Below are 21,850 nucleotides of genomic sequence, written 5' to 3' on the forward strand. Positions count from 1 at the left end.
CTTTAGTAGATGTTAAATTATCACTTACAAATGGCTAATTAAAAGTATTAGCTTATTCTATACTTATTTTTTAAAGTTAGGCTTGAGTAGAGTTTTTTTTAAAAGTGGTTTTCTTTAAACTCCTAAAACCACAAATGACCTATGAAATTGTTTTTTCCCCTTAGTGTCAACAATTGGCGGCCTTGTGAAACTCCTGTTGTCTACCTTAGGAACTATATGTAATCACCTTCACAAAACTACGAAAAGTTTTGCTTAAATTATATAATAAAAAAATATAGACATTCTTATACGTGAGCCCTAAAGTCATACAATTTAACCACAAATAAACACTGAAACCATGACTGGCCATGTAACAGACAGAATGAAAATGCAATATGCCCCTATACTTACAGGATTACGAAATCCACAAGCCCACTTAGCTCAGGAAAAGTTCTCTGTGCAGAAATAACTACTCTGCAAATTTGCATGTGAAGGCATCTCCAACTGAAGGGCAAGCCTAGTAACATAAACATTTCTAAAGTTCTGGATTCTAAATTACGTATAAAGAAGTGACAATTTAACATACGCACTATTTTCCCTCTGGAGTCCATCCAGCTCTGGCAATATATTCAACTCCTTCAAACAGAATCTCAAAAGGTTGAATTAGTTCCTTATCTATGACATCGATAATCTATTAAAAAGGAAAAAAAAGGAATCGAGTTACAGAAGATTTAGATCAGTAACTAGTTTACTAGTCAACCTAAATCATCATCTTTAACAGCATGACATTTTTTCAGACTCAGGTATTTAAAAAGGCATGAGAGATACAGCAAAACCAGAAGTAAGTTATGGGTTACCTACACTGGTGTGCTCTTCATGCCTAAAAAAGTTCTAAGCACAAGAATTAGCACAGTCTAAAAGTCTTTTACCATGAGTTTATATATACTAACAGAGCCCTTGTTAATAACTGGTAAAAACAGGTTTTAATCACTTTATTTAGACTCTAGTTATCAAAGAAAAATAATAATCCCTAGTTCCTTATATTTTAGCCGAAAATATGATTTGTGTAATATATTAGTGAAATGGCCCTAAGTAAACAAACTTTTTTCCTTTAAAAATCTAGCCAACACAAAAAAGTTTGTCTGTTTATTTATTTTTAAAGATTTTATTTATTTGAGAGAGAGCATGAGTGCGGGGAGGAGCAGAGGCAGAGGGAGCGGGAGAAGCAGACTCCCCGCTGAGCAGGGAGCCTGACATGGGGCTCAATCCCGTGACCCTGAGATCATGACCTGAGCCGAATGCAGACACTTAACCGACTGAGCCACCCAGGCACCCAAAGAAGGAAGTTTTTTAAAAAAAGGCAAAGGATCTGAATAGATAATTCTCCAACGAAGATCTACCAATGGCCAATAAGCACATGAAAAGATGCTCAACGTCATTAGCCATCAGGAAAATTTAAGTCAAAATCACAATGAGATACAATTTCAAACTTACTAGGATGGCTATAATAAATAAGACAAACAGTAGAAGGGTTGATGAGGATGTGGAGACTGGAAACTTCACACAATGGGAATGTAAAATAGTGTAACCATTTTGGACAAACAGTCTGGTAGTTCCTCAAAAGGTTAAACATGGAGCTATCATATGACTGAACAATTCTACTTCTTGGTATCTCTCAAGAGAAGCGAAAACATACACACAGATTCATGGTTGCATTATTCATAACAGCCAAAAGGTGGAACACCCTAATTGTAACTGATACGTGGGTAAATAAAATGTGGTATAGCCACACAATGGAATATTACTGGGTGCTAAAAAGCAAGAAAGTGCTGGGGCGCTTGGCTGGCTCAGTCGGAAGAGCATGCGACTCTTTATCTCAGGGTTGTGAGTTCGAGCCCCATGTTGGGTGTAGAGATTACTTAAATAAATAAATAAAAACAAAAACAAAAAAAGGCAAAATAGTGCTGATACATGGTGCAATACAGATGGATCTTGAAGACATGATGCTAAATAAAAGAAACCAGACTAGATACTGTATGATTCCATTTATATGAAGTGCCCAGAATAGGCAAATCTACAGACAAAAAGTAGATCAATGGCTGCCCAGTGCCAAGGGACATATGAAGGTTGGAGAGTGATGATTAAGGGATGTGGGGTTTCTTGTGGGGTGATGAAAATGTTCTAAAATTGTGGTAATGGTTGCATAATTCTGTTAATATACTAAAAGCCATTCTAAAACTTTAAAAGAGTAAACTGTATTGTATGTGAATTATATCTCAATAAAGCTGTTAAAAAAAGTCTATCAGAGAAGACTGGGTTTTTGTTTTGTTTTTGTTTTTGAAGTAGGCTCCACACCCAGCATGGAGCTCAATGCGGGGCTTGACTCACTGCCCTGATATCAAGACTTGATACGAGATCAAGAGTCAGATGCTTAACCGACTGAGCCACCCAGGTGCCCCAAGAAGACTATTTTTTAATTAATCTTGTATGCAGTCAGCTTATAAGCATTCTACTATCCAAATGGAAAGCAGAAATACAAGAGAAATGTGGGACATCCAACACAGAAGGTAAGTCACTGGTCAATGACTGCTATTTTTAAAATATGGATCTGAAGAATTAACAATGGCAGAGAGGAAAAACTTTTGGAAAGGAGTGGTAAATATGCATATCCCTATATTCTTGTCTTGGGAACCAGCAAAAAGTTTCCAAAGCATGGCCCACAGATCTCAGCAAGTTAAATGAGTTCAAAAAATTAAAAAGTATATCTAGGGGCGCCTGGGTGGCTCAGTTGTTAAGTGTCTGCCTTCGGCTCAGGTCATGATCCCAGGGTCCTGGGATCGAGCCCCGCATCAGGCTCCCTGCTCAGCGGGAAGCCTGCTTCTCCCTCTCCCACACCCCCTGCTTGTGTTCCCTCTCTCACTGTGTCTCTCTCTGTCAAATAAATAAAATCTTTAAAAATAAAATAAAATAAAAAAATAAAAAGAATACCTAAGATATCTACTAGACTGACTAGTTAAGTGACATAAATCAACTCAACATTTCATACTTACCCTTCCTTCAGTATCAATCATTATTTCTGACATCTTAAAGGTGACTTTTGGATTTGCTGTGCCTTTAGAAAGAGACATGAATTGTAATGAATAATCAAAATTATTCAAACTAATTTTGCTAGATCAATCCCCTTTATACTTTAAGTCAGGAATATTGTAGAGTCAGGGCTTTACTGTATAAGAATCTCAGAACTCCAACTCAAATTCATAACTCTCAACATTAGTATCAAAAGAAAAAAAAAAAAGAGACTGGAAAACATCAAGAGTCAATATGAAATAAATAAAAGAAATTCTGTGTCATTTTGTAATTGAAATGTTAACAGCAAAATAGAAAAAAAATTAGTGACTTATTAAATAATCCCTTAAAAATCCTTATTTCCTAGCAAAAACTCCTCTTTTTTCATTCCTTGAAGTAACCAGCTTTGTGTACTTCCCAACCTTTGAAAAGAATTAAATAAGATCACCCTATAATTAAGAAATCTACTTCAGTGATACTTAATGAATAACCTACCTTTACTAAGGCTGTAAATGACTAATGTTGACCATACCTCTGGATGATTGCAGAGAATCTTGTTTGGAAAGCAGAAATGAGTAAATATAAATGTCAATGGTATATCGTACCTGTTTTAGGATAACGGAATGAATCTGCCCTCCTTGTTTCCAACATAGGGGATGTAACATGAATAATTTCCACCTCAGATTCATCATTTTCTTCATATAGAATTCTCAGAATTTTGCTGCCACTGGGAGCTTTTAAAAAGGAATTTAAATACTGAAAATTTAGAAGAATTATTCCAGAGAGTAATCATAACTGACCATTCCCTCTAGTACTCTATTTCCCACAGTGAAAAATAATTTATGTATAAAATACACTGCCTTTTGTATAGTGTATGAAAGTATCACTAGTCTTTGCACTAGAAAGGTGAGTTACTGGGGCGCCTGGATGGCTCAGTCGTTAAGCGTCTGCCTTTGGCTCGGGTCATGATCCCAGGGTCCTGGGATCGAGCCCCACATCGGGCACCCTGCTCGGCAGGAAGCCTGCTTCTCCCTCTCCCACTCCCCCTGCTTGTGTTCCCTCTCTCGCTGTGTCTCTCTCTGTCAAATAAATAAATAAAAATCTTTAAAAAAAAAAAACAAAAAAAAGAAAGGTGTGTTACTACTAAACCACTTTTGCTGGTTAAAGGAAGGCAAAACCTGGAGATAATTATGTACATATACATATATATATGTATATATATTTAAAATTTAAGTAGGCTCCATGCCCAACATGGGGCTTGAACTCATGACCCAGTGATCAAGAGTCATATGCTCTACTGACTGAGTCAGCCAGGTACCCCTGTACCTATACATATTTAAAACAGGGGAAACACACTTATGAAGGACTTCAGTCCAGGTATACCTTAAATGCATTCCTTGTTGAAAAACGGATTACTCAATTATATTTATAATATTTCCTATAACAAAATAAATGTTATTTTTAAAAAAAGATTTTATTTATTTATTTGAGAGAAAGAGAGAGAGCAGGGGGGACAGGCAGAAGGAGAGGGGGAGAGAGCCGCAAGCAGACTCTGTGCTGAACACAGAGCCCGATGTGGGGCTCCACCCCAGGACCCTGAGACCACGACCTGAGACAAAATAAAGAGTTGGACACCCAACCAACTGCGCCACCCAGACACCTGAAAATAAATGCTATTTAAATAGAGTCCAGTTTTCTTTTAATGGTTTCTCTAATTCATGTCAAAATCTTGTTCTAACAAACACAGTTATGGCAAAACATTTTACATCTTAAAATTGAATGTCCAAATCTAAGACGTGGCTTAAAAATAAGTACTTTTCATGGTCCCTTAGAGAAATGTTCAAAATACAAGCTGCTGGGGCACTCAGTCAGTAAAGCGAGCAACTCTTGATCTCGGGGTTGTGAATTCAAGCCCCACATTGGGCAAAGAGCTTACTTAAAAAAACAAAAATGGTAGCTGCAATCCATTACTGCATCATGAAATCTACTAATGGGTAATAACAAGCATTTAAAATATACAACGAACAAAATATATACAATATCAGAGTGCATTACACATAAAGGTAAGTATTGCTTCATGAAATTTTTTTTTTTTTTTAAGATTTTATTTATTTATTTGACAGAGAGACGCAAGTGAGAGAGGGAACACAGCAGGGGGAATGGGAGAGGGAGAAGCAGGCTTCCCACTGAGCAGGGAGCCTGATGCGGGGCTCGATCCCAGGACCCTGAGATCATGACCTGAGCCGAAGGCAGACGCTTAACGACTGAGCCACCCTGAAATTTTAGTTTTTGTATACAATATGAAGTATTAGGCTAGAATGTAAAGCCAATTTCTAACTGGATCTTCAGAGAAAGCTGTTTCACAGGCAATAAAATACTTGCAAATTCATCCAGAAAAGGGAGGAATTTGTGCCTTTTTCTGATCCCTTCATACACTAATTTGGCCATATGTTTATGCAGACACTCTAGTCAATCCTACGTTTTTTGTTTTTGTTTTTTTAAAGATTTTATTTATTTATTTGTCAGAGAGAGAGAATACAAGCAGGGGGAGCTGCAGGCAGCGGGAGAAGCAGGCTCCCTGCTGAGCAATGAGCCCAATGTGGGACTCAATCCCTGGGCCCTGGGATCATGACCTGAGCTGAAGGCAGACGCTTAACCAACTGAGCCACCCAGGCATCCCAATCCTACGTTTTTATAGCAATGCATCAGGGTATAGTTTTTTATTTTGTCACCAATATTGCCACTAAGACCAGCCTCTAGATGAAAGATTGGAAGAAAGAGTTGAAGGACCAGAGGCACTTATTTTTATTAGAATTCATCATGGTGGGATACAGCCTATATATTCTTTTTTTTTTTTTTTTTTTAAGATTTATTCATTTGACAGACACAGCGAGAGAGGGAACACAAGCAGGGGGAGTGGGAGAGGGAGAAGCAGGCTTCCTGATGAGCAGGGAGCCTGATGCGGGGCTCGATCCCAGGACCCTGGGCTCATGACCTGAGTTGAAGGCAGATGCTTAAGGACTGAGCCACCTAGGTGCCCCCAGCCTATATATTCTAAATAACTACTGGTAGGATCCAGTCTTCATGACTTCATAATCTACTATTCAGGACTTAGCATCTGAGCACTTAACTAACTGGCAGTTCAATCTCATAATACTTTAATTAACTTATATTATTTTGAACCCCCTTACTTGTTTCAGCTTCTGGACACCACCAGTAGCCAGAATATCTATCAAATTCTTCTTGAAGAACAAAGGTAGCAACTCCAGCTGATCTGGGATCTTCTTCCATGTTGGCTAGCTCTAGACAAACATAAACAGCAAAATTATCACAGGAAGTTGTCTAACTTTTCATAGGTACTAAGCACAGTTAGTTTATTTTGAAATGCAACTGTAGTACTGTGGTGAACTCAGAAGCCAAATGGACTGGATATAAATCTGAGCTCCATCATGTACTGACTGACCTTGGACAAATCATCCAACCTCATTCCACTGCGGTGTCCTGTTTGTAAATGGGAGTAACAATGTACCTCATAAGGTTGTTAAGATTGAGTTAATTCACATAAAACACTTAGAACAAAGCCTGAACCAAAATATGTGCACCATAAATGTCAGTTATTATTTCCCCATTTAGCTAGGATCATGGAAAAAAAGAACACATGGAAAGGGTCACAGTGACTTGTAACTTCTACCCAGAAAAGTCCAACTTTATGAGTCTTTTTTTTTTTTTTAAAGATTTTATTTATTCATTTGAGACACAGAGATACAGAGAGAGAGCATGAGCAGGGGTAGAGGGAGAAGCAGGCTCCCCGCTGAGCCAGGAGCCTGATGTGGGGCTCGATCCCAGGACCCCGGGATCACGACCTGAGCCAAAGGCAGACGCTCAACCATCTGAGCCACCCAGGCACCCCTAACTTTATGGGTCTTACACATCAAGTAATCTTCATCATTCCCCCTCCCCTTCCTCCAGTCAACCAGAACATTTCAACTTTTATATGTTTTACACTTTCCAGCAAATAGTTTGAAGAGAACTCTTGCTTTAAAAATAAACCCCCCAGGATGCCTAAGTGGCTCAGTCAGTTAAGTGCCTGCCTTCGGCTCAGGTCATGATCCCAGCGTCTTGGGATCAAGCCCTGTGTCAGGCTCCCTCCTCAGCAGGGAGCCTGCTTCTCCCTCTGCCTTTGCTGTTCCCCCTGCTTGTGTTCTCTGGCACACACACACACATACTCTTTGTCAAATAAATAAAATCTTAAATAAAAAAAAAAAAGATTTCATGACATGAAGAAATGTTTGTAATATACTTGGATTAAAAAAAGCCCTATTACTAAATGGCATGTACACTATAATTTCATTCATAAAAATGTTAAACATGTATTTTAAAAAGTATTGGGATATAAACCAAAATGTGGTTCTCTCCAAATAGTGAGACAGACTACCGAGAAACATTTTTTAAAAATTGCTTTATAATTTACAAAATCTTAGGTGCACTGTTTGTGAAAAATGTATACACTTGTGTAACGAACCACACCCTGTCAAGACATAGAATATTTCCAACACCCAGAATGTTTTCTCATGCCTCTTCTCAGTCAATGCCCATTCTCACCCCCAGAAGCAAACACTGATCTGATTTCTGTCACCGTGAGTTAGTTTTGCATATTCTAGAATATCATATAAGTGAAGTCATACACTTCGTCTGCTTTTTGAGATTCACCAATATTGTTACATGTATCAATAATTCATTCCTGTTTATTGCTTGGTGGTATTCCATAGTATACCACAGTTTTTTTGTGTTTTTTTTTTTAAATCCATTCACCTGTTAATGGGTATCTGGGCTGTTACTATTGTCAGTTATTGGCAATATGAATAAAGATACTATAATCTTTCTTGCATCGGGATCTTTGTGGGTGTATGCTTTCTCTTGAATAAAGACCTAGGAGTGGAATGACTGGGCAGTATGATAAATGTTTAACTTTATAAGAAACTGTCACACAGTTTTCCATAGTATTTGTATTATTTTATATTCTTACTAGCAATGTATGAAAGTTCCTCTCCAACATTTGTGTTCTTAATCTTTTTCACTTTAGCCAGTCTAATAGGTGTATGGTAACATATCATAGTGATTTCAATATTATAGACAAGTTTCAAAGTATTATTTTTGGTTATCTGTATTTTCTATATATTGTCTAAAACAAATATGCAACATGAGCCAATAATCCCCTATCTAAAAATTTTGAGTCCAGAAGTGTTTGGAACTCAGAATTTGGGGGATTTTTCATATTTATCATATATCTACCATATAATTATATAACATCTCTGGCAGGGTAATTAAATACCCTGTAATTGAATACACTAATATTCTTGGAGCAAACTTATGAATAGACACACTAAGTAGGATTAAGATTATAAATAGCCACAGGTCAGTTCAGGGCAGGTTTTGCCACCAAATGAGTTTTATCTCCGAGCCAGTGAAAACTAAGCTCAGTTTTCTTTTCTTTTCCTTTTTTAAGATTTTATTTATTTATTTGACAAAGAGAGCAAGAGAGCAAAAGCATGGGGAGCAGCAGAAGGAGAGGGAGAAGCAGGATCCCCGGTGAGCAGGGAGCCCAATGCGGGGCTCGATTCCAGGACCCTGGGATCATGACCTGAGCCAAAGGCAGACGCCTAACCATCTGAGTCACCCAGGCACCCCTAAGCTCAGTGTTCAACAGTTTTTTTGAATTTTGGAATTAATGATATAGGCAAAACTAGTGTTTGGTTTTCTTGGATCTTTCAACTACCCCAAAGTTATACCCACCATACTGTTTCATATTTGTTCTCTTTTGGATGTGAGAAGAGGTACCACTCATTTCTATCTCCCTTTCACTTACTATAGACCTCAATTATTAAGAGTTATTTATTAAATGAATAAAAGGTATCACTTTGTTCTTCTGATATGTCAACATATCATTTGAGAGTAGAGGCTGGTACTGTATTACTTTTACATTCCTTTTCATACTAGGCAGAAAATAAACACATGCACATGCTCACTGACTAACCCTATTAAAAGCAGACTTTCACTTGGAAATTTACTGTAAGCAGAGTGAAGATGCTTACTCTGTACCTACCTTTCTACTTAAACACATCGCTCTTACTATGTTTCAGACACCATCCTAAACACTTCACAAATATGAACTCATTATAACCTCATAAGAGCACTATAATAACATGCCTTTTTAGATATGGAAACAAAGAGATCAGTTAAATAACTTACTCAAGGTCACAGAACTAAAAAATGGTAGATCTAGAATTCAAACTAGAATGGTTCTAGACTGCATTTTTAACAAGTACATTAATCTTGAAAATAATAAACATACCACATACCCATATGCACAGAAAGGAAAATAATAAGAACAATACTACAGCATCCGGCAGGGTGCCAGTGCTTTCTACTTTAAATTCTGTCAATTCTTTTTTTTTTTTTTTAAGAGAGGGAGAGAGAGAGAGATAGGGGCAGAGGGAGGGGGAGAGAGAAAGTCTTAAGCAGGCTCCACGCCCAGCACAGATCTCACAACACTGAGATCATGAATGACCTGAGCTGAAATCAAGAGTTGGATGCTTAACCAACTGAGACACCCAGGCACCACTAAATTCTGTCAATCTTCACAATAATCCTGTGTGGAAAAACAATTCTACAGAAGAAAAACTAGACTAAAAACGTCCTATTTCTTTCAGTTACTGTCAGAGCTTTGCACTCCCACCCTCAAGTATGATAACTAGTACATAGTGAGTGTTCAATGTTTGTTGAAAGCATGAATAAATGGCTAGGATTTCCAACGCAGATTTACTAATCATCAACCTAATCCTACTGTCATTGGTAGCCATTCTGATTCCCTTACTCCAAATGGAGACCCAAAACATGTACTTTTCTTTCTTTCTTTCCTTTTTTAAGGATTTATTTATTTATTAATTCAAGAGAGAAAGAGGGAGAGAGGGAGCAAGGGGGAGGTGGTGGGTGGAAGGGCAGAGGACGAGGGAGAAGGAAGAAGCAAGCTCTCCACTGAGCTCAAGATCCTGAGATCATGACCTGAGCCGAAAGCAAGAGTTTAACAGACTGAACCATCCAGGCGCCCCCAAAACATGTACTTTTTACTTAGAAAGTTCCCTAATCCATCCCCTTTTGTCTATCTGATGCTCTATAGAGTTTTAGACCACTTAAACCTAGGTAACTTCAACAGTCAAGTTTTGGTGTCCTTGCCTCTAGTCCTGGGCTTTTCAAATACAACTTTCACAAAGTATCCAGAACAATTTATCTATAATATGACTCTGACCACACCACCCAATTGTTAAAAACTTTCAGTGGACCCCCACATTATGCTAGAGACTCTGTTGATTTACATGAGATACAATTAACCCTGGTCTTGGTTACCTTTCCCTTCTTCTTGACTCATACCTTACGCTTTAGAACCGTCAGACTGCTTTTAACTCCTCACACACCACCTTCTGCATTAAGACCTTTCTCACGTGGTCCCCTCAACCTGGAATGTACTGGTTAATGTGCAGTCATATCTAAGATCAGTTTAGGTGCCAGTTAGGTGTCATCTCTTCTGGGAAGCCTTTCCTGACCACTACCCCACATTGATGCCCTCATAACACCCTTTATCACTCTGTTTTATTATTCATATAGTTTCCTTGAGGGCCTGGGTTATGTCTTATTCAATTCTGTATCCTTAGTTTCTGCCATGTTACCTGGTGCACAGGAACTTAACCTATCTTTGTTGACTAACTGAATAGCTAGAACAGATTTCTTGACTCCTAATTCAGTGTTCTTTCTACCAACGTAAATTGTTCAGGAAAGGGCTTCTTCTGTAACGCTGATTATCCTAATAATGAAAAAAAATGTTTGTTGTCAATACACTATTATTCTAAAATAATTTATTAAGAAAGATGCCCAATAATTCAGTTTTGTGAACATTAGATTAAGCAAGAGTTGAATAAATGAATTTTGAAAGTGACCATCCTTCACTGTGGAACTTACTAATCTTAAACTTTGTTTCATGGTTTCAAAGAAAAAGCAATACACTATTTCCCATCTTCAATGTGTATGAAAGCTTTAGAGGAAAACATCTACATCTTTTCTGTGCTTTGAGTAGTGCTTAGTATTACTATAATCACTTTAATGAAAATTAAATATTTCCACAATATACAATTCTACAAAGTTTTGTTTTTCCTATTATGACAAAATAAATAGGCTCTCCAAAAAGGGGAGATAAATTTTTGTGTATTAGGTTTTTGTTTGTTTCCCAAAAGCAAGATTAATTTTTTTTGAAGACTTCTTTTATTTGCAAGAGAGAGAGCACAAGCAGGGGGAGCTGCAGGCAGAGGGAGAAGCAGACTCCCCGCTGAGCAAGGAGCCCGACATGGGACTTGATCCCAGGACCCCAGGATCATGACCTGAGCCGAAGGCCAATGCTCAACCGACTGAGCCACCCAGTCCCCAATTGGTCCCCAATTTTGGGACCAAAATTAATTTTTTAATTGAAATTTAATTTATTTTATTTTTATTTTATTATGTTAGTCATCATACATTACATCATTAGTTTTTGATGTAGTGTTCCATGATTCATTGTTTGTGTGTAACATCCAGTGCTCCATTCAATACGTGCCCTCCTTAATACCCATCACCAGGCTAACCAATCCCCCCACGCCCCTCCCCTCTAGAACTCTCAGTTTGTTTCTCAGAGTCCACAGTCTCTCATGGTTTCTCTCCCCCTCCGATTGCCCCCCCTTCATTTTTCCCTTCCTACTTTTTTTTTTTTTTTTAACATAAAATGTATTATTTGTTTCAGAGGTACAGGTCTGTGATTCATCACAGTTTTAATGAAACAGTTTTGGGGAAATCCTGGCAGTCTTAATAAGCTAAAGAAACAATCATGTCAGAAGTGCTACAGTGCTATCTGAAAATGAACATTAAAATAAGGTAGCATTATGCAGGTGGTACATACTATTTATCCTCTGTACTTTTTTTAAAGATTTGAATTTAAAATATAAAGGTCGCCTACTATGCCTCAATTTCAAAAAGTGAGCAAAAGCAAAATTTTAAAAATACTTTTCAGAAAAGTAGATTTGAAGAACTATATGTTACCATTGTGCACATAGGTGAGCCTCCTTTCTTCTCTGGTTACAATGTTGGATATCCAAATATCATTGCTATGTATAAAAGCAATCCAGTCTGGATCAGCTGGGCATAATTTGGGATCCATGCGAATGTTGGGACAACTAGTCTCTACTAAATTCGGCCGTAAGGGCTGTTGCTAGAAAAGAAAAAACACTTTTAAGGCAAGTATCAGGCTGATACATATTCATTTGCCAACACCCTTCCTATAAAATGAACAATAATTCCAAGTAAAATGTCAACTATGATAATTACTCCTCAGAAAAATACACTTTTGCATGCCTTAACTTACAAGGACGGATTCTTTTTTCTTTTTACTATGAATTAGAAAGCTAAGGGTAATAGGAAAGTAAATAAAGATTTTTTAAAAGATTTATTTATTTGAGAAAGAGAGAGAGCGTGAGAGAGAGAGCATTCGAGTGTACACGGAGGGGCAGAGGGAGAAGGAGAAAAGCAGACTCCCTACTGAGCACAGAACCCCCACATCCCACGACCCATGGGTTCATGACCTGAGCCAAAAATCAAGAGTCAGACACTTAACCCACTGAGCTAACCCGGGTGCCCCAATAGGAAAGTAAATAAAGACAATATAACAGCGCTTCATAAATTTTGTTATCCAAACCTGTTTAATAGAGTAATTATTGCTTGTTAAATACGTCTATTATTATTTACTGAATATTTATTAAATATTTCAAATTAATTTTACCAATATGAAACAGTTTGCTCATGAAGATTTAACAAAAGCCAGGATCATACAATTCTAAAAAAAGAATAGTTCTAATACTATGTAAAGAATTGCCTGGAGGGGTGTCTGGTTGCTCAGTCATTGAGCATCTGACTCTTGATTTCGGCTCAGGTCATGACCTCAGGGTCATGAGATCAAGCCCTGCATCAGGCTCCATGCTCAGTGGGGAGTCTGCTTGAGATTCTCCCTCTCCCTTTGCCCCTCCCCCACTCATTCTTGCTCTCTCTCTGTTTCTCTCTCAAATAAATAAATAAATCTTAAAAAAAAAAAAAAAGAATTGCCTGGAATAAAACCAAACATTTAAAACCATCTATTAAGATGGATTAAGTTTTTGGGGTGCCTGGGTGGCTCAGTCAGTTAAGTGTTCAGCTCAGATCATGATCCCAGGGTCCTGGGATCGAGCCCCACATCTGGCTCTCTGCTCAGCGGGGAGCCTGCTTCTCCCTCTCCCTCTACCTGCTGCTCTGCCTACTTATGATCTCTCTCTCTCGCTGTGTCAAATAAATAAAATCTTTAAAAAAAAGATGAATTAAGTTTTTAAGGGAACCAAAATTAGACTGCCTTGTGATAACATTATCCCCAAAATCCCCCTCAGCATTTACTCAGAAAATGGGCATTGAATGCCCTTTACTAAATCTTCCTACACAGCAAGTGTTTTTAGCATTTAAAAAAATTACATATTAATATCAGTGCAAAAATGATTAATTCTTAATATTAGAAATTAATACTCATGTATCTTGTTTTCTTTACTATTAAATTTCTCACTTGGTGGGCAGATACAAATTTTTGGCTTAATTACCTTTCGGATTTGGATGCAAATAACCTTTAGGACCCAAAAACAGATTTAACAAATAGTAACACCAACTTACAGTAAATCCTTGTGGCCCTCCATCTTTTACATGATAAATTCCACTACCAGCTTGAAATAGAAATGTTCCACTTCCTTGGTGATAATCATAGGAAGCAATTCCAACAGTTCCAATGCGTTTTCTTTCTCTTAATAGTTCTTCTTCTCGAGAATACATTCCATAGTCCAGTGTTGCCTAATGCAAAAGGAAAGAGAAGTCACCTACTTCAGTCTTCTGAAAGCTTGCTATTTGCTTTTAGCAAAAAATTTCTAGTGAAATCCTAGCATCTCCCATATTACTGAGTCTACATGTTCAATGACTCCAAAATATGCCAGTAACTCTGAGCAAACTAATTTCAAGAAGTCTGCTGAAAGATTTCCTGGTAGAGGGTCTCTAGATGATTACTGCATATAGTAGAGAACAAGAATTGTCTCATCACCTTGGCTTGGCATTCTAGACCTTCCACAACTTAAATGTAATTCAGCAGTGTTGCATGTAGTTAAGAGCACAGACTCTGAAACCAAGTGGTTTGAATCTAGGCTTTGACACTCACTAGAAGACTGACTTTGGGAAGTAGCTTAATTTCTTCAAAAGTAATTGTTCTCACTTTCAAAATAGTAATATATCATCTACTTCAGCTTTGTGAAGATTAACTTAGATAAAAACATGTCAAGCATTTAGCATAATGACTGGCATAGAGTAAGTTCTCAAGTATCAGCTGTCATTAATACCTTCCTACCACATCTATTAATACTCTTCTAATAAAACCCTAGATCAGGCTGATGTCATTGCATAAAACCCAACATATGAGTTGCTGCCTCCTGGTCTTTGTTTGTTCCACTATCTCCCTTTGAAAGGCTATTTTTCTTTCAAACATCCAAGTTTTACCATTATCCCAAAACTTTAGCTCTGATTCAACCTTGCCAAGGAAAGTTTCCTGATCCACTATGATGTACAGTTATCTCTTCTTTGAATTTTATATAAGAGTTATTCTCTCTTTTACTTATTTGACTATGGTATTGTTTTTCACTTTTTTCAGTATTTCTGACTAGAAATAGATTAAAAAAAACTTAAGAGCAGAATTTGTGTCATTTTGTTTTCCTACTTGCAGCATCTGTTAAAATCTCTCTCAAAGACTATTTGTAATTAATGACTGATGATGATGGTGAGGGGTTTTCCTAAGCTAGAAATATTATTTCATACAGGTATAAAATTGAAAAAGGAATATAAAGAAAACAAATTTAGTAAGTGCTAACAAAAAAATTTACATCCACATTTTCCCTATGAGCTCCTTAATACTTTGAGTATGATAAATAAGGGTTTCTACTATCAAGGATACCTTACAAAGGAATCTAGATGAGTTCACTGGCAGGAATGTATTACTCCAAAACTAAGCTAGCACGCTGAAAGTAAACATTGTTCAAGGATGGCAAATACATGTCTGTACTTGCAAACCTAAAATAATGTTAGGTGAGGATAAAAACGAGACAACCTGGAAATCTTGCTAAAAACCCACCTAGTTTTTTGTATTCATTGTATCACTTTTTTATTAATATTTAATTACATGTATATACATTTATACATGTGTGTTAGGCTCCAGTAGAAAAAAACCTATAAATTCAATGACCATATAGTTTTATTAATTCTAATCTCTTTAAGTATCTTTTTTTTTTTAAAGATTTTACTTATTTGACAGAGAGAGACACAGCGAGAGAGGGAACACAAGCAGGGGGAGTGGGAGAGGGAGAAGCAGGCTTCCCCGAGGAGCAGGGAGCCCGATGCGGGGCTCGAGCCCAGGACCCTGGGATCATGACCTGAGCCGAAGGCAGACGCTTAACGACTGAGCCACCCAGGCGCCCCCCTTTAAGTATCTCTTAAGACTCTTTCCATTGAAGCCAAAAGCAATTTCGAGAATATGATTATATTTTAATTTCTCCCCTCATTCTCCCTGAACGTTACTGGACTTGGTCTGTACTTAATATGTCCTAATACTTAATAATCAGAACACAAGAAATTTCAGAGCTAAGAAATTAACTTTCACAAGAGAACTCTGTATTTATAACTTGGTAATTATAAGATTTGTTATTTGAAAGAATAACAAGCAAGATGATAAAAGAACCCTGAAAAAGATCAATTACGGGGAACAAAGCTCACTTTACCAGATATTTAAAAATTAAAACATGAATAAACATAATGAACAACAACAATGGTACAGAATAGAAAATCTAAAATAGAAAGTCAAATATAGAAATTTATAAGAAAAAAACAGTAGGGGGTGCCTGGGTGGCTTAGTCGTTAAGCGTCTGCCTTCGGCTCAGGCATGATCCCAGGGTCCTGGGATCGAGTCCCGCATCGGGCTCCCTGCTTGGCGGGAAGCCTGCTTCTCCCTCTCCCACTCCCCCTGCTTGTGTTCCTGCTCTCGCTGTCTCTCTCTCTGTCAAATAAATAAATAAAATCTTAAAAAAAGAAAAAAAGAAAAAAACAGTAGGAAAAAGATGGGACTTTTAAAATCAGTGATTACTAATTTAAATTTTAAATCAGAAATACTGCATAGCCACATGCAAAAAAAGATAACAATGGATCCATTTCTCACATATGCCAAATACATTAGAGATTTAAGTGTTAAAAATGAAACCAACTTCCGCTTTTAGCCAAGATGGAGTAATAGGGACTTGGCTTATCCTCCCAGCCGAAACAACTAAGAAAATGAACAAAATACATGAAATAATGTTTTCAAGACACTGGACATTAGACAACAAAGGACAGTGATCTCTGAGAAATGGGAACCAAATGAGGTGAGCCTTACAGCTGTCCCAGTTAACTGCCCTGACAGTTTCCAGATGTTGGCATAAGTAGGGGTAGCCAATGGATCAAAGAAGAAATCACAAAGGAAATCAGAAAATACTTTGAGACAAATGAAAACACCATACCAAAACTTAAGGCACGCAGCAAAAGCAGTGCTCAGAGGGAAACTTACAACTATAAATATCTGCATTAAAAAAGAGATCTGAAATAAAAAACCTAACCTTCCCCCTTAAGACACTGGAGAGAAAGAGCAAACTAAGTCCAAAGCCAGCAGAAGTGAGAAAATAATACAAAATAAGCTGGAAATAAAACAAAGAATAGAAAAACAATAAAGCTCAACTAAACCAAGAGTTGTTCTTTGAAAAGATCAAATTTAGCTAGAATGATAAAAAAAAAAACCCCAACAACAGAAGACTCAATTTACTAAAGTCAGGAATGAAAGAGGGTCATTAGGAATAATTTCACAGAGGTAAAAAAGGTTATAAGGGAATAGTATGAACAACTGTATGCCAACAAACTCAATAATGTAAGTGAAACGGTTAAATTCCTAGAAACACACAAACCACCAAAACTGACTCAAGAAGAAACAGAAAATAGAAACAGACCTCTAATGAGTAAAGAGACCGAGTTAGTAATCAAAAAACTACCCATAAAAGAAAAGCCCAAGACTAGATGGCTTTACTAATGAATTCTACCAAATGTTTAAAAAAATTAATACCCATCCTTCTCAAACTCTTCCAAAGAAAGAGAACAGGAGGAAACACTTTCCAACTCATTTGATGAAGTAAGTATTACCCAGACACCAAAATCAGACAAAGACCTCACAAAAAAAATAAAACTATAGACTAACATCCCCTAGGACTACAGATGCAAAAATCCTCAATAAAATACTGGCAAGCTGAATATAGCAGAATATTAAAAGAACTGCATACAACCAAGTGAGATTTATCCCAGGAATGTAAGCTTGGTTCAACATATAAAAACCAATCAATACAATGCACAATATTAATATAATAACGGGGGAAAAGTGATCTTCTCAATAGACACAGAAAAATCATTTGACAAAACCTAGCACTGTTTCATGATATAAGTGCTCAACAAATTAGGAATAGAGGGGTAATTTCTCAATCTGATAAAGGGCATCCATGAAAAACCCACAGCTAATATCAGTCTTAAAGGGAAAACCTGAAAGTTTTCTCAAGATCAGGAAAAAAAAATGATGTCTGCTTTTACCACCACTATTATAGAGGTTCTAGCTAGGGTTGGAAAGGAAGAAGGAAAACTATTTCTATTTACAGATGACATGATATTATATATGGAAAACCCTTAAAACAACCTACAAAAAATTATTAGAGCTAATAAATGAGTTCAGCAAAGTTGTAGGATACAAGATCAATAAATATAAGTTGCATTTCTATACACTAGTAATAAACAGTCTAAAAATGAAATTAAGAAAATAACTCCATCTAAAATATCCTCAAAAGGAATAAAATACTTAGGAATAACTTTAAAGAAGTACAAGATTTGTATGTAGAACACTGCTGAAAAATATTAAAGATCTAAATAAATGGAAAGATATCCCATGTCCATGGATTGGAAAACTTCAGATTATAAAGATAGCAATACATGCCAAATTGATCTAGAGATTCAAAGAATGGCTATCATATCTGCCTTTTTTCCCCCAAATATGGATGAACTGATCCTAATAGTACTGATATGGAATTTCAAAACAATATTGAAAAAGAGCAGCACTGGAGGACTCACATTTTCAAATTTCAATAGTACAAAGCTACATTAATCAAGACAGCATGGTACTGGCATATGGATAGACTTATAGGCCACTGGAATTGAAATAAGGGCCCAGAAATAAGTCCATACATTTGGGGTCAACTCAATTTCAACAAGGGTGTTAAGACCATTCCATGGGGAAAAAATAGCTTTCCATAAGTGGTGCTAGGACCCACTTATGTAAAAGAATTCCACACGTAAAAGAATTAATGTGGACCCCTATCTCACACCATATACAAAAATTAACTCAAATCAAAGACCTAAATGTAAGAGCTACAACTATAAAACTCACATATAAGAAAACAGACAAAAATCTGTGTGACCCTGGACTAAGCAACAGTTTCTTAGATATGATGTCAAAAGCACAAGCAATCAAAGAAAAAACAGAATGACTGTACTTTATCAAAATTTAACTGTGTGCATCAAAGAACGTATATTAGTTTCCTAGGACTCCTATAACAAATTACCACAAATTTGGTGACTGAATAAAACAGAAATTTATTCTCTCACAATTCTGAAGGACAGAAGCCCAAAATTAAGAGCTCAGCAGAGGGGCACCTGGGTGGCTCAGTTGTTAGGTGTCTGCCTTTGGCTCAAGTCATGATCCCGGGATCCTGGGATAGAGCCCCACATTGGGCTCCCTGCTCCGCGGGAAGCCTGCTTCTCCCTCTCCCACTCCCCCTGCTTGTGTTTCCTCTCTTGCTGTGTGTCTCTCTTTGTCAAATAAATAAAATCTTAAAAAAAAAAAAAAGAGCTCAGCAGGGTCAGGCTTTCTCCAAAGGCTCTAGGGGAGAATACTTCCTTGCCTCTTCCAGCTTCTGGTGGCTCTGGGGTTCCTTGGTTTGTGGCAACATAATTGTAAATCTTCAGATGATCTTTACCCTCTGTGTCTCTCTCAAATTTCCCTCTCCTTTGTCTTATAAGAACACGAGTTGGGTTGCCTGGGTGGTACAATTGGTTAAGCATCTGACTTCAGCTCAGGCCATGATCTCAGGGTCTGAATCGAACCCCATGTCGGGCTCCCTGCTCAGCGGGAAGTCTACTTCACCCTCTCCCTCTGCCCCTCCCCCAGCTCATGCTCTCTAACAGATAAATAAAATCTTAAAAAAAAAAAAAAAATACTAGTTACTGTATTTAAGACCTACCCTATACCCAGGATTACCTCATCTTGAGATCTTTAATTACATCTGGAAAGACCCTATTTCTAAACAAGGTCACATTCACAAACACCTTTAGGATTTGGACATATCCTTTTGGTGGTAACTATTCAAACAATACAACACTATTAAGAAAATAAGCAAATAAGGGGCGCCTGGGTGGCTCAGTCGTTAAGCATCTGCCTTCGGCTCAGATCATGATCCCAGGGTCCTGGGATCGAGCCCCGCATCGGGCTCCCTGCTGGGAGGGAAGCCTGCTTCTCCCTCTCCCACTCCCCCTGCTTGTGTTCCCTCTCTTGCTGTGTCTCTCTCTGTCAAATAAATAAAATCTTAAAAAAAAAAAGAAAAGAAGCAAATAAGCCACAAAAAACCCCAAACAACCTGAATAAAAAATGGGCTAAGAATCTGAATAGATATTTCTCCAAAAACACACAAATAGCCAATAAGCACATGAAAAGATGCTCAATATCACTAATAATTAGGGAAATGCAAATCAAAACCAGAATGAGATACCACCTCATACTCATTAAGATGGCAACTCTAAAAGCCAGAAAATAATAAGTATTGGTAAAGATGCGGAGAAATTGGGACTCTTGTGCACTGCTAGTGGGAATGTAAAATGGTGTAGTGGCTATGGAAAATAGTATGGCAATCTCTCAGAAACATAAAAAACAGAGTTATATGATCCAGCAATTCCACTTCTGGATATATACCTAAAAGAACTGAAAGTAGGAACATGAAAATATATTTGTATACCCATGTTCATAGCAGCATTGTTTACAATAGCCAAAAGGTGGAAGCAACCCAAGTGACTATTAATGGATAAATGGATAAACAAATGTGGTATATACAAACAATGGAATATTATTCATCTTTAAATAGGATATTCTGACACATGCTACAACATGGACAAACCTTAAGTACATTATGCTAAGTAAAATAAGCCAGGTACAAAAAGACAAATATGAAGTACCTAGAGTAGTTATAGGAACGGAAAATAGAATGGTGATTCTACTTATATGAGGTACCTAGAGTAGTTATAGGAACGGAAAATAGAATGGTGGTTGCCAGGGCCTAGGTGGAGGGGTAATGGGCAGTTATTATTTAATTTGTACTGAGTTACAGTTTTACAAGATGAAATTCTGTGGATGGATGATAGTGATGGTCGCACAACAATGTAAATGTACTTAATGCCAATGATGTACATTAATGTACACTTAAAAATGGTTAAGATGGTAAATTTTATATTAATGTATTTCAGCACAATTTTTTTTAATGAAGATATAAGAACTTCAGATTAAGGTAAATGATGAATAGAAGAAAAAGGATGTCACAAAAAAATGTCTTATCCTCCATAAAGGAGAGACCAAAGCAACTGTATTTAAATGTATAGATCTAAATTAATGATTATAGTATTAAACACTTGTCAAAGGTAATTATGACCGATTTCATACTAATTAATGATTACTGCAGTTAAAGAAAAAAGCAAAAAGAAAACTCACAGAATGGGAGAAAATATCTGCAAATCACCTATCTGATAAGCATCTAGTATCCAGAATATATAAAGAACTCTTACAACCTAACATTAGAAAGACCCAATTTAAAATGGGCACAGGACCCAAGCACAAAGAGATTTGTTCAAAAAAGATACACAAATGGCCAATAAAGACATGAAAAAAATGCTCAACATCACTGATCATTAGGGAAACGCAAATCAAATGACAGTTAGATACCTCTTTACACCACTAGGATGGCTATAATCAAAATGACAGAGAATAATAAGGATCAGTGAGGATATAGAAAATTAGGAGCCTTATACACTGGTGGTAGGATTGTAAAATGGTGCAGCTGCTGTGGAAAAGCCATTTAGTACTTCCTTAAAAATTTAAACAGTTACCACACGACCCAGCAATTCCATTCCTAGATATACACCCAAGAGAACTGAAAATATAAGTCTACACAAAATTTCATACATGTTAAAAGCAGCATTATTCATAAAAGCTCAAAAGCCCAAAGGACCCAGATATCCATAAACTGATAAATAAAATGTAGGATAGCCATAAAATGAAATATTATTCAGCCATAAAAATAAATGAAGTATTGCTATCTGCTGCAATGTGGATGAGTCCAGTAAATACTGTGCTGAGTGAAAGAAACCAGTCATGAAGGCCCAAATAGTGCATGATTCCATTTATATGAAATGTCTAGGATAGGCAAACCTATCAAAGCAAATTAGTAGTTGCCCAGGTCTGAGAGTAAGCAGCTAGGTGGATGGGGAGTGACTACTAATGGGTTTCCCTTTGGGATGACAA

The 21,850-nt window shown here is 37.1% G+C and overlaps 1 protein-coding gene across 5 annotated transcripts in view; it reads right to left on the reverse strand.

Annotated features, from left to right (window-relative positions):
• The window catches only part of DPP8 (dipeptidyl peptidase 8), a 63,550-nt gene that overhangs the window by 27,169 nt on the left and 14,531 nt on the right, over window positions 1–21,850 (reverse strand). For all 5 annotated transcript variants that reach the window (XM_006729651.3, XM_006729650.3, XM_081831268.1 and 2 more), the window contains 6 exons: window positions 13,810–13,983; window positions 12,166–12,334; window positions 6,237–6,347; window positions 3,651–3,779; window positions 3,030–3,091; window positions 570–670 (listed from right to left, as the gene is read on the reverse strand). In XM_006729651.3, the coding sequence (XP_006729714.1) occupies window positions 570–670; window positions 3,030–3,091; window positions 3,651–3,779; window positions 6,237–6,347; window positions 12,166–12,334; window positions 13,810–13,983 (746 nt within the window). The remainder of the gene's footprint in view (window positions 1–569; window positions 671–3,029; window positions 3,092–3,650; window positions 3,780–6,236; window positions 6,348–12,165; window positions 12,335–13,809; window positions 13,984–21,850) is intronic.

The sequence above is a fragment of the Leptonychotes weddellii genome, chromosome 9 (assembly GCF_054177405.1).
Source record: "Leptonychotes weddellii isolate Sample4059 chromosome 9, ASM5417740v2, whole genome shotgun sequence".
NCBI lineage: Eukaryota > Metazoa > Chordata > Mammalia > Carnivora > Phocidae > Leptonychotes > Leptonychotes weddellii.